Here is a 14045-nt window from a genome sequence, read left to right as displayed (position 1 = left end):
TGCCTTTAACTATCATTTTGCATTATTGACACACTGTTTTCCTAATGAATGTTGTTCAATTGCTTTGATGCAATGTATTTTGTTTAAAGCGCTATATAAATAAAGGTGACTTGACTTGACTTGACTTTAAGAAGACATTAGTAAGTGGTGAAAAGGTGGCAAGAAGTTGGCTGATTTATTCAATAAAGAACAACAGCCTCTTTTGCTTCTGCAGCAAATTGTTTTCCAAGAGTAACATTAATTTAACAAGTGCAGGAATGCCAAATTGGAAACATGCAAGCGATTTCCTCACATCACATGAAAACATTCCAGAGCACCTCAATTCCATGAAAGCATGGAAGGAACTGTAAGTGAGGTTAAAAAGTGGGAAAATTGGAGATAAGCTGGAGATGGCTTTTCTGGAGGCTGAAAGGGTGAGATGGAGAGCAGTGCTGACACGTCTCACTTCTATCATGCAGTCACTGGAAGGGAACACACAGAAACACTGTTCACACCATCAAATGGGAATTTTCTCAAAGAGTCCAAACTTATGGCCAGGTTTGATCCAATTATGAAAAGATCACCTCAACCATGTTGAAAAGGAACAGCAAGTCACAACAGCTACTTAGGCCATCATGTGCAGAATGAGCTGATTGATCAGCAAAATCATATCTGCTATAGTGGATGACATCAAGCAGGCAAAGTGTTTTTGAGTAATTCTGTACTGCACCCCAGATATAAGCCACACAGAACACTTGTCAGTGGTCATTAGAGGGGTGTCACTGATGGAGAAGCCCCATATCAGGGAATATTTTAATAGATTTTTGGAGGCAGAAGAGTCCACAGGCCAGCACTTGGCATCCATGATCCTGACAAGACTTGAGGAGTAGGGAATTCCTTTTGAAGATTGCAGAGGACAGTAATATAACAACGGGGAAAATATGAAAGGCAAAAATAAGGGAGTTCAAGCCAGGCTCTTAGAAAAGAATCACGGAGTTCTGTTTGTGCCATGTGGGGTGCATAGATTGAATTTAGTTGTGTGTGATGCTGCTAAGGGATCTGTTGATGCTATAAGTTATTTTGGTCTCCTGCAAAAACTATACACATTATTTTCAGATGGGCCATACTGAAGAATCATGTGAGCATCACCTAAAAAATGTGGGGAGAAACAAGATGTGAGCGCAAGGTCAAGAGCATCGAGCCCATGTGGTACCAGGGAGCTGCTGTGAATGACGCTTTAATTGAGGTGAGAGTCCACACCAAAGACCCTGCTATAAAGGCTTAGGCCCAGTCTTCGTCTGAGGAGGTGGGGTCATACTGCTTCAGTATCTGCACGGTTGTTTGGTATGACATGCTATCTGCAATACAGCATGCCAGCAAACTCATGAACTCTCCTAATATGCATGTGGACCTAGCTGTGAGTCTTTTGAAGGAGACTGAGTGAGATCTCCAGACCTACAGGGCAAGTGGCTTTGTGGCTTTTGTGAAATTCTGGGTTTTGACAAATTTCCCAAGTCTTGCAGATGAGGAGCTTCCAAAAGTCTTCCAAAGCAATGCGAGGCACTAGGCACCACACTGCACTTTAAGGGGCACTCTTATTTGGACAGTAGAGAGCTTGTGCAGGAAATTAAGAACTTCCCTGAACTGGAAGGTCATTTAATACAATGACATCATTGATGATTTTTGCGTCAAGGAAGGCCAGAAAGGTCAGGTTTTAGTTTTAGTTTGTGTTTTCTGTTCTTAGTGCAATAGTGTAATAATTAGATTCTCTTTAGTGTGTTTGCACATTTGTGTGATGGAGTTGTGCTATTTAAAATATTTATTCTATATTTTATTTTTATATTATTCTTAATATTATATATTATTGTTGCTCTCTCCTCGTTACATTTTTTTATGTATCTGATTGTATATATTTTTGGCACATTTATGTATATAGTGTATATTTATTTAAGTTCTGCAGAATTTTGTAGGGGTGGGAGCAGGGCCGGCTCTAGGTTATTTGGTGCCCAAGGCGAGAGAGCACCCCTGTTAAGGTGTAAAAAGTTGTTGGTCATCCTCGTCTTTATCTCCTCCGGGTAGGCTGTGAGCTTGATGATATAGTCTACATAAGTTACCTCTGCTTTGGGCCCGTTTTTCTTCCTCCTCCTTCCTTCGTTTTCGGAAAGCCAATCCCGATGGTTTGGCTGTTCTTTTCATCATAAAAGATTATATATATATGATCATTTATAGCCTACAACCGCCAAGAGGGGGGGGGGGGGCTTTTACCCCATCATTTAAAGCGCTAAAACCAGCTGTCAGATGTTTTCGCGCCACTCCCGGTTGCTGAGCAATGCGCGTGAGTTCGACAGCTGCCTGTCAGAGTGACTCAGTCGTTTTTAGGATTGTAAATCTAGTAAAAGAAATGGACAAATACAAGCAGTGTGTGGACAGAGCACAGTAAAAGTGTACAGCTTGTGCGCAGCTTTCATAATGTATGATACATACATTTAATTAACTTGCGCCCCGTCCAGCAGATGGCGCCCTGGGTGGGAGGTTGGGGGGCACTCGAAGGGGTTCTCACCCTGGCTGTAAATTCAATGTAGAACCGCCACTGTCTGTGTGAAGACGGTGCACGAGCGCAAAGAGAGAACTGATAACTGCAGCAACGATCACTCTTCATTACTCTTTTCAGCTTTAGACCACCTGTTTTTTAACACAGACCAACACATTTCTAATCGAATGGAGATGTTGGTGGGGTCGTGCTCTCTTGCGTAATATATATATATATATATATATATATATATATATATATATATATATATATATATACTAAACTGATAAGATAATGATTTTAATAGGTTGTTTTGACAGACAGGCTTAACCCAGTAGTTGGCAATAAAAAATAAGCCAGCAGCTTAGTAACATAAAAATCCACCCGGCACCTGGGTAAAGAAATATTTAAAAATAACCCAATAAATTGACCTAACAAGCTAAACCTAGATTTTGGGTAAAAAATAAAAAAATATATAAATAATAATAATAATAATAACAAAGCATTTTTCAGAGTGTACAATAATTTGCTACAGCTTGAATATGTTATATGTAAAATATGTTATAGTTTTATTGTGGAGGAGAAAATGCATTTAATTTGGGATTTTTATTTTATTTCTTCAAGCATTTCTAAGATTATGTAATTAATTGATTAAATGATTACTGAGTCAAATTTAAGTTGAATTCTGTAAAGCAACAGTAAATAAAAAACAGAATGCTACCACTCATTGAGAATATTAATGTGTAAACTGACACTGCCACCTAGTGTTGAGAGTTAAGAGTCCATACATGCACTGCAAAATTTAGTTTGCAACAGAAATGCTAACATGCAGACATAGCACAATGCATCTAACCTGTTCTTCCGGGTTCCATATGTGCTGTGGAGCTATTCTTGTTTAGGCCTTTGTTGAACCGCTGGTTGGAAGGAGGAGATGCTCTGAGCTTACGCCTTAGCTGTTGGCTGGACCACTGATATGTATGATGCCTCTGGTACCTCAGTGCAAAATTTGGGCGCCGTATAAAACGCCGTTCCTCCATAGTCCTGAAAAACCTGAAACTAAAGAAAATTTTAAATATATATAAACATTTGATCAAGCAATATGATAACAAACCAGAACTAGGGAACTGTTATATGCAAGTCTGGCCAGGACTTTATATAAATAGCCTTTACAAACGCCTCAATAAATTTACTGATTTAAATGAAATAACCAGATCCAGTTAGAGGTCAAATTAGTCTTCCCCACAAGGTCTAGTAATTTTGAAACGGATTGTGCTCGCCCAAGCAGAAAAATGCGCTGTTACTGCCAGATGTTGATTGCTGAAAATCACATTGAGTTTGATGCAAAACCAACCCGACTAATATAAAAACAAAAAATGCAGTAACTGTATATTTTTATGTTTTCTCAAGCAAAGCATATTTTAAAAGTCTAATGAAAAATGTCTACTTACATTTTTGGTCATAGACAATATACGTATGTTAAAGATATATGTTATTGTCAACATGCTTAACTGGTATGACAAATTAAATTTATATAAAAAAAATATATAAAAATAAAAAAAAACTAAAATTTAATTTATATAAAAAAATATATATAAAAATTTTATATATATAAAATTTAACACACAACAAACATCAGGAAAATAAATAAAGAAACATAAATCTTCTGAACATTAAGATTTTATTGTTTCCTTTGTCCTGTGTTTGCTGGTTTCACCTACAGTTAAATTCCTTCTCTGATTTTATTGTTTGCAATGGTGCAATGTTACTGGGCAATATTTTAAAGATATTATTATTTGGGGTATTTTGCATGGTCTGTTATTGGTGTAATGTCAATATTTGGCGGAGATACAACTATTTGAAAATCTGGAATCTGAGGGTACCAAACAATTTAAATACTGAGAAAATTGCCTTTAAAATTGTCCAAATGAATTCTTAGCAATGCATATTACTAATAAAAAAATATTTTTTTATACATTTACAGTAGGAAATGTACAAAATATCTATTACTTAAAATCCCATACAATGTTTTTTATGGCTATTGATATTATACACAAAATCAGCACACAGGCATCTTTATATCTGAACAACACAACAACAAAGCTGGTTATCAGGCAAAAGGTGATTGTGCATTGGACTGAGGCTATGAAATAACCTTCATTTATCTGTGAAAGCTTCAAATTCTGTCTATGAGTTTAAAACTAAATTGAAATCTCATTTTCTTACCTTGGCTTCTTAAACTTTGTAAGTTAAATTATTCTTTTGATTTTACTGATATTATTCTTTTTTTCTCCTGTCATATAATAAAGTTAAATATACACAATAAATAGTTGTGTTGCCTACTGTAAACATGATATTGGAAATGCAGCACAGGTGCAATAAATTGTTTACAAAGCACATCAAATAAATGATCAGCTTTAAACTCACACACTCATGATTAAATAGTACACTTTATAAAATAGGTAAACATGGGAAGGTATGGGAAGGTGGGAAGGTGTGAATTTTGTGGACAAGAAGACATAGTGGAACATGTTATACTGTACTGTCAAAAATATGAGACTGAAATAAGGATTCTAATGCAAAATATATAAAAGATAAAATGCAGTTTACACTGAAATATATTTTATAAAATAACTCAAGGAATGAATGCTATAGTTTTATCTTGCAGTACCTTAAAATACCTAATTTATGGGAGAGAATATAAAGGGGAGGCAGGGGGGTATATAATTTTTATTCACACTCCACACCAGTTGGTGGTGGAAATACACCATTTTGTTGTTTGTCAACCGCCAATAAAATTTCGAGAATAAGAATAAGAAGACAACGCCACTGTTCAGTAGAGGTATGTGCTGTTGATCGTTTCATTTCAGATAACTAGTCAAGTAAAGGTCTATTGTTTTATTTCTGCATGTTAAAACTTGGAAGTAAAATTGGTCGTTTAGACACACTCACTTATGTGAACAATGTAAGCCAGCAGCTGCTATGAATACAGATAGTACTGCCAAAAGTGCAGCTTGTTTGCTGCCACTTAGCACTGACCCTGCCCTCATTACCATAGCTTTATGTAATGATGAATGGACCTCAGGAGAAATCGGTGTATGAAAAACAGTGTATTTCTACTCACAGGCTGTGGTGTTCAATTTATATACGCTAATTGTTTTCCCAGCGATGTTGGGAAGCAGCAGTTAATTGGCTTGGTAATAGTTGTGGAATTTATGCTGGTAAGACAAAGACTGATCATAAAGAGGAATGCAGCAAAGAATGTTCAGTAATCTCTATTCAATTATTATGTCACTTTATCTCATGCTTCCTGCTCTTTCTGTAACTGCAAATCTAGTAAAAATATTGGTTAAAAAAGGTGTTAACTGCTTTGCATATCAGACCAAAACCTGGCACATCCTGACAGAGAGAGATAGTGAAGACTGAATCTAAAAAAATGTATTAATTAACTTTATCACATGATGTATTACATTGATACATGTATTTATCATTCAGCCATATAAAATATTTTTTAAAGAATGCTAAAGACTCTAAATGGGACACTATTCCAACCACTCAGTGTAACTGAGGTTTGAATACCCTTTGACTGGTAAACTTCTAGCACAGCGTCAAACTGGTATTGAGCCAAACTATGTGACCTATGTGAGAGACATATATTCATATTAGAGCCCGAGAGAGAGATATTCATATTACTTAGTTTGTCCAAAAGAGCTTGCTCCATTGTTTGCTACTGGTTCAGCATAAAGCATTATAGGTAACGTATTTAAATAATGAACACTTCTAGGCTTTTGGTGTCTGGGTTTATTTTATTACTTTTTTTTTTTTTTTTTTAATGACCTGAGACTTAAAACTTTGTGTCTTCCTGCTCTGGCTATACAGTCCTTTAATAAATCCAAAAGCAAGTCATGTAACAAAAAATAAATAAATAAATACATAAAATAGGGAGTGGAAATGGCAAAGGAGCTAATGAGTGATCCTCTAATGCAGTGCTTCTCAATCTTTTTTCAATAACGTACCCCCTATCAAATTTTTTCTCAGCCAAGTACCCCCTGACCGGCCCCAATTATTTGAGATGGAAATAAAAGCGTCATTCAAAACGTCATGCAAAACAGGACTTATATTTTTGGATGCCAGTGCTTCCCTGTGTATGATACAGTGATTCCACTGCACTTCTGGATGTTTACTTCTAATACGCGTCATGAGCCCTTTAACACGGCCTGTGATTGACGCGGCTCCGTCAGTGCATACACTCTTGCAGTTTCTCCAGTCCAGCTCGTTTTCAATGAAGAAATTATCCACAACATTAAAAAGGTCCTCTCCCGTTGTTTTCCCCTCTAAGCTCTTGCAGAAAAGTACATTTTCATAAATGTCGTCAATATCCACATACCTCACAAACGCAATGAGCTGTGCCTTGCCACTGACATCGGTCAACTCATCAAGCTGGAGTGAAAATGCTTCGCCAAGTTTTCCCACAACTTGTTCAACAATATCCGCTCCCATTCTATCTATTCTGTGGGAAACGATGTCATTAGACAAAGCCACCGTTTTTAATTTATCTGCGGCATTTTTGTCCAGCATTGTCTCAGTTAACACTAACTGAGAGTATCTTGAGGGAGTAACAGGTCCTCAGCGATCGTGAACGGCTTTTTTGCTTTAGCCACGAGCAGTGACACCGCATATGACGCCTGAAGTGCTTTGGCTGATGTTGTTGAGACTTTTCGCATTGTTTCCTGCGATGATCTAAACTCAGCAAGTTTTCTCTTGAAAAAATCAGGTGGCTTTCCAACATGACACTGATGTTTGGTGTTGAGATGTCTCTGCAGGTGCGCCGGTTTCATCGAGCTGTTTGCTAGTTTCTCCCCACAGAAAAAACACAATGCTTGGGGAGGGTTGCCGTGAATCCCATCAAAACATACCCCTCCTGATATTGACGGTATTTTGTTGGCTCCACTTTGGCTTTCTTTTTTTCTTCATCCTCCCTGTTCTCCGCTGTAGTATTGCTACGTTTTAACCAGGATTTCATTTATGTCTGTTTATTTAGCAGCTAAGCAACTGATTTCCCGCTCGGCGTGATTCAAATTCTACTTCTCTGATTTAATGTTAGGTATTTACAATCACATTTAAAATAGAAATATTTTATTTAAAAATGTGGTTAACATTTTATTAAACTTATTTTCGTAATCATGGATGATTTTGTATCTTTTAAATTATTTATTAAAATTTATTAATTTAAATAATTTTTATTTTTATTATTATTTTTTTTATAAATCTCACGTACCCCCTACACTACCGCAACGTACCCCTGGGGGTACGCGTACCCCCATTTGAGAATCACTGCTCTAATGCAACCTAATGAATATTAAAGGTCTTTCCACCAGGATACAATTTATATCATGACATCTTCATGAATGAAATGTGAATCTTTAAAGTGAATTTTACTGCACAACTATAAAATTGTTTAAAAAAAAAAAAAAATAATAAAGGGTGTAAAATATTACATTAAAAATGTTTAAATTGTGGGGGTGGGTAAATTCATAGTAAGTTACAAAGACGTGCATCTTTGTCACCGTTTTCACCCATAATGAGTTTCCTGATCCTGTTACTGTCATTAATTTAATAAAAAATGTTAAAATTATATTTCATACAGCCTTTCAGGTTTTTCCATAGTAACTTAAACTATATATATTTTTTATTTATTTAATGTCTCTCTTGTGAAATTATAGCTCAGACTGCATTGACTGAAACAGGTGAACTACTAGACTAATTCTAGTACAGAACCTATAGAATATTGCAATGCACAACTGAACAAATCACTCCCCTAGATGACTCAGTCTTCCCTGAATCACATTAAAGATTTGTTCAAAATGAACCAATCGTTCAAGAATGACCCATTATTATCTTAAATCTCCTGAAGTTGATTGAAGTGGATGCATTACTTAATAGATGGATAAGCAGAAGGAGGGATATGTTATCGTTGTAGGAAAAAGACCATGCCACTGTTTAAGCAAGGTTCATTCATAATCTTAACTTGTTTTTGCACCAAAAGGATGAAATGATTTGGTACTTGTGGAAGCTGAATACTAGCACGCTCACCACATGACGGTTAACTTGGAGGTGCCGGTGTGATTATTTGAGTTTAACTTAAAATACTGTCATTTTAAGTCATACAGATAAGTGTAATACGTCTTTTGAATCTGTAAAAGGTCTACTTTCATTTGTGTGCACTCATAAAAACAAAAAGATGTGCCTTTAATGAAAACAAAGAAGGTGCTCTTATTAAGTCTCTGTGAACTTGAGTGTCAAAAAATAATAACTGATATTTTCATACACAGATATGAAAAATGTATTTACAATAAACTAAATATATACTTTTAAATTAACTAATTCAAATGGCTTATCAGAAAATTTTGATTATGTAATCTGTATGAAACATGGATTTGGAACAACACGATGGTGAGTAATTAATGACAGAATTTTCGGTTCTGGATTAAACTACTTAATTATTTTACACCCCTGTTACATACTGATAAGTGCCTGCCAAGTGTGAATTTTGTGAGCATAGAGCACCTGGAAGCCTGCCGCATCACTTTCCTGCATGGATACTCCTGACAACAAGTCTTTGTCAACAAGAAGTGGTCCAAGCACTGAGCCTTGAGGAACCCCAGTAGCAAGAAGCTGTGACTTCACCCCTCATCCCTCCAAGATTCCCTGAAGGACCAACCAGAGAGGTAAGACTTACTGAAGTGCAGTTCCTGAGATGCCCATCTTCATGAGGTTGGGCAGGAGGATCTGGTGGTTAACTGTGTCAAAAGCAGCAGACAGATCCAGGAAGATGAGGACTGAGAATTTGGAAGCTGCTCTTGCCAGTCGCAGGGCTTCGGTAACCGAGAGCAGTGCAGTCTAGGTTGAGTGGCCACTTTTGAAGCCAAATTGGTTGCTGTCAATAATGTTTTTCGGTGCAAGAAACAGAGAGTTGGTTGAATAAAACTCACTCAAGTGTCTTCACAATGAATGGAAGAAAGGATACCAGTCTGTAGTTTTCTAAAAGTGCTGAATTTAGAAAGGGTTTCTTAAGCAGTGGGGTTACCTGAGCCTGCTTGAAAGCTGTTGGAAATGTACTAGAGTGAAGAGAGGTGTTGATAATGTGAGTGAGCGTGGGTATAACTGAAGAAGAAATGGCTTGAAGGAGGTGAGGAAAGAATCAAGGGGATGGGTAGTACGATGATTGGAAAGGATTAGTGTAGTAGAAGAAAAAATGAGCATTTATGGTTATGAAGTTTTTGTCAATTTGTGTGAAGAATTGGTCGCTGATGGTTGTTGTTTTTTTTATGAAGAATATTGCAAAGTCATCAGCAGTAGGGATGCATTGATCCGATACTCGGGATCGGTATTGGCTCTATACTGGCATTTTCTGCAGATCAGGTATCGGTCAGATGATACAGATCCAAATCCGATATAGTGTGTATACTATTATGTTTTATTGTTGATCCCCACAAAAGGCACAAAACTATTATAAAGCACCAAAAAATTTTCGTGCACATATTTCAAGTGTTTTGAAGCTGTTCCATAGTTCAGAAAAAAAGTCATTCAATTCAGTTTACATAAACTCTTCTTTCCACTGCTCAAAACTGTTCAAAGAAAAGGCTCAATAAACTTATGCACTGATTTAATACACTATGTATCAATATCTCTTCCCTTTATACTAGTGATATCCGGTTCGGGATCAAATCTTTCAATTTAACCAGTTCTTCTTAGTGAACCGGTTGAACCAGTTCACCAAATCGGATGAATCGTTTCAAACAGTTTGTGTCACCAGTAAGCATTAATCCACAAATTACTTACATTTTTCACTATTTTAACGTGACACACTTTCTCTGAGTCGAAATTAACCAATATCCCGGAGTAATTAATTTACTCAAACAGTACAGACTAAACTGCTGTGAGAAATGAAGATGAACATGAGCCTAGCAGAATGTGTGTTGTACTGGCTTTTCTATGCGGACTCGGAGGGCTGCGATGCCTGCACACTGAGTATCCATGTTGTTTCAAGCTCATCATTCTGTGCACGGGATGTGCATAAGTGCTCTGTGCCACTCTATATGGGTGCCTTTAGTATTATAATACTTTTCTGTGCAATCAAAGATTATTAATAGTCTTTCTTGTTCTGTCATATCTATCATATGTTGCTGTCTTTATTACTGTGCTATACATTTAAAAGAAACATCTTTTACATTTCTATACAAATGTAGCCCATTTACAGGTGCTTCTCATTAAATTAGAATGTCAAGGAAAAGTTCATTTATTTCAGTAATTCAACTCAAATTGTGAAACTAATGTATTAAATAAATTCAATGCACTCAGACTGAAGCAGTCTAAATCTTTGATTCTTTTAATTGTGAATATTTTGGCTCACATTTAACAAAAACCCACCAATTTACGATCTCAAAAAATTTGAATATGATGACATGCCAATCAGCTAATCAACTCAAAACACCTGCAAAGGTTTCCTGAACCTTCAAAATGGTCTCTAACAATCATTGACACCCTTCACAAGGAGTGTAAGTCACAAAACTTAATTGCCAATAAGCTGGCTGTTCACAGAGTGCTGTATCCAAGCCTGTTAACAGAAAGTTGAGTGGAACAAAACAGTGTGGAAGAAAAAGATGAGCCAGACTTATGAGGATTGTCAAAAAAAATCGATTCAGAAATTTGAGTGAACTTCACAAGGAATGGACTGAGGCTGGGGTCAAGGCATCAAGAGCCACCACACACAGAAGTGTCAAGAGATTTTGCTACAGTTGTATTCCTCTTGATAAGCCACTCCTGAACCACAGACAACATCAAAGGCATCTTACCTGGGCTAAGGAGAAGAAGAAATGGACTGTTGCCATTGGTCCAAAGTCCTTTTTTTTTCAGATGAAAGCAAAGTTTTGTATTTCATTTGGAAACTAAGAGGTCCTAGAGCCTGGAGGAAGGGTGGAGAAGCTTAGCTTAACTTAGCCCAAGTTGCTTTACGTCCAGTGTTAAGTTTCCACAGTCTGTGATGATTTGGGGTGCAATGTCATCTGCTGGTGTTGATCCATTGTGTTCTTTGAAAACCAAAGTCACTGCACCCGTTTACCAAGAAATCTTGGAGTACTTCATGCTTCCTTCTGCTGACCAGCTTTTTGAAGATGCTGATTTCATTTTCCAGCAGGATTTGGCACCTGCCCACACTGCCAAAAGCACCAAAAGTTGGTTAAATAACCATGGTGTTGGTGTGTTGACTGGCCAGCAAACTCACCAGACCTGAACCCCAGAGAGAATCTATGGGCTATTGTCAAGAGGAAGATGAGAAACAAGAGACCAAACAATGCAGATGAGCTGAAGGCCACTGTCAAAGAAACTTGGGCTTCCAGACCACCTCAGCAGTGCCACAAACTGATCACCTCCAGGCCACGCTGAACTGAGACAGTAATTAAAGCAAAAGGAGCCCCTACCAAGTATTGAGTACATGTACAGTAAATTACCATACTTTCCAGAAGGCCAACAATTCATTAAATGTTTTTTATTGATTTTTTTGATCAAGTATTCTTATTTGTTGAGATGAATCGGTGGGTTTTTGTTAAATGTGATCCAAAATCATCTCAATTAAAAGAACCAAAGACTTAAACTACTTCAGTCTGTGTGCACTGAATTTATTTAATACACAAGTTTTACAGTTTGAGTTGAATTACTGAATTAATTTTAATTTGAGAAGCACCTGTACTTGTTTTTTCATGAATGTATTTTACAACAATACAAAGAGCAATGTGTAACATTTTACCAGACTTAGACTTCCCCTTTTATCCCCTTTTATTTGTAAATAAAATATTTCACTATATTTTATAAAATGAATTTGCACGTGATTTTTCTAGAATCTAGAGTATCTTTTGATGCTGAATTATCCACTAACTTCGTTTATAATAGTATTTTTGTCATAGATTATGATTATATATTTTTTCATTTGTTATTTTTTATTAAAATTAAGTTGTTTATATGTAGCAGATTGTGTTTAACACACAAAGGAGTAGTGATCAGGTCAACAGAGAAAAGTATAGAAATTCTACATTGATAAAAAAAAAAAAACGCATGTGAATTTGCACATGTGATTTTTCTAGAATCTAGAGTATCTTTTGATGCTGAATTATCCACTAACTTCGTTTATAATAGTATTTTTGTATTCCGATCCCGGATCGGATCGTACTGGTCCTGAAAAAATGGTATTGTTGAATGCCTAAACAGCAGTATGAGTTGATGAATTAGGGGGTGGAGGAGGATAAAGAAGGTTTTAAAAAGCATGCGAGAGTCAAAACATTTGTTAATTTTGTTGTGGTAGTTGGGGTTAGGGTAAGTTAGTTTTGTTGTGGTAGTTAGGGTTAGGGTTGTTTTAGCAGTGGAGACACTTGCAGTGAAGGAGGAGTGACTGATATAGACTAAAGTCAGTAGAATGTTTTGATTTCCGCCACTTCTTCTCTGCAGTCCTGAGTCTAGAATGATGTTCCCGGAGAACATCAGACATCCAGGGAGCAAAGGAGGTGGTGCATGCTGGTCTGGATGAAAGGGGGCAAAAGTTGTCTAAGCAAGATGTTAGATTGGACCACAGAAAGTGCTGAAAACTGAAGGGGTGGAGGAAGTGAGGATGAAACTATAGAGGATAAGTGAGTGGGAGAGAGTGAGTGTAGGTTACGCAGAAGGAGATGTGTTACCTGTGGAGGAGTGTGTGTTGTGTAAGAATGTTTCCATCACCCTGCTTATTATGCACTTTTTGAAGTATCTCATCAGAATCGAGTGATGGAAACGAGTGATGGAAACGCTGAATTTATTTATTCACAAAAATATTTTTTCACTAACTTGAGGTGGATTTGGCTTAAACGAAAAAGTATTAATGTGAATAATGGGAGGTGAAAATGCATTTTTGTATATAAATTCCTCCAAGGTCATCAAAAATGTCATGCGACTTTTCGCTATAGGACTAACCAGGGTACTGATTTTGTTCCACAACAACTGAAATGTTGTTATATGGTCATTCATTTTTTTTTGTCTATTTACAAATGACAAACATGGACTCATTTCTTTATCAGTTAACTTCAGTAAAATTATAATGATGGTAATAAGTACAAAGTAAAATGTTATAAAAACTATAATGGATAACTTATTGTAACACCTCTTGGCTTGTAAAGCATCCTACAAAACGAAGATATCCAAGATACAGATTTAAGCAGATGAACTTACTCTAGACCTCAATATCTGGCACACAAACCTCAAGAATGGTAGCAATTAACAAATTTAAAAATGATGAGCTCTTTACATAACAGCACAACAAATGACTAACAAGTGTGACAAAGCAACAAAAAAAAAGTGTTCAATGGAGCCAACAAACAGCAAAACAATCAACCTATAACAGTAATGGCATCACTTATTTATGCTGCAGTGCATGCTGAATTGAATTGAGTTTATTTATATTTAATCAGGGACAATGCACAAAAAACATTAGTCTAAGAAAGAAGAGATGTCATGT

At 36.5% G+C, this 14045-nt stretch overlaps 1 protein-coding gene across 1 annotated transcript in view; it reads right to left on the bottom strand.

The window, feature by feature from the left end:
* The window catches only part of LOC132097324 (uncharacterized), a 115568-nt gene that overhangs the window by 63354 nt on the left and 38169 nt on the right, over positions 1 to 14045 (bottom strand). The window contains exon 3 of the mRNA XM_059502950.1: positions 3363 to 3565. Coding sequence (XP_059358933.1) covers positions 3363 to 3565 — 203 coding nt within the window. The remainder of the gene's footprint in view (positions 1 to 3362; positions 3566 to 14045) is intronic.

The sequence above is a fragment of the Carassius carassius genome, chromosome 21, assembly GCF_963082965.1.
Source record: "Carassius carassius chromosome 21, fCarCar2.1, whole genome shotgun sequence".
NCBI classification, from domain to species: Eukaryota; Metazoa; Chordata; class Actinopteri; order Cypriniformes; family Cyprinidae; genus Carassius; species Carassius carassius.
Note: the sequence above shows the minus strand (reverse complement) of the source record. Positions and strands in the feature narration are given on the sequence as shown.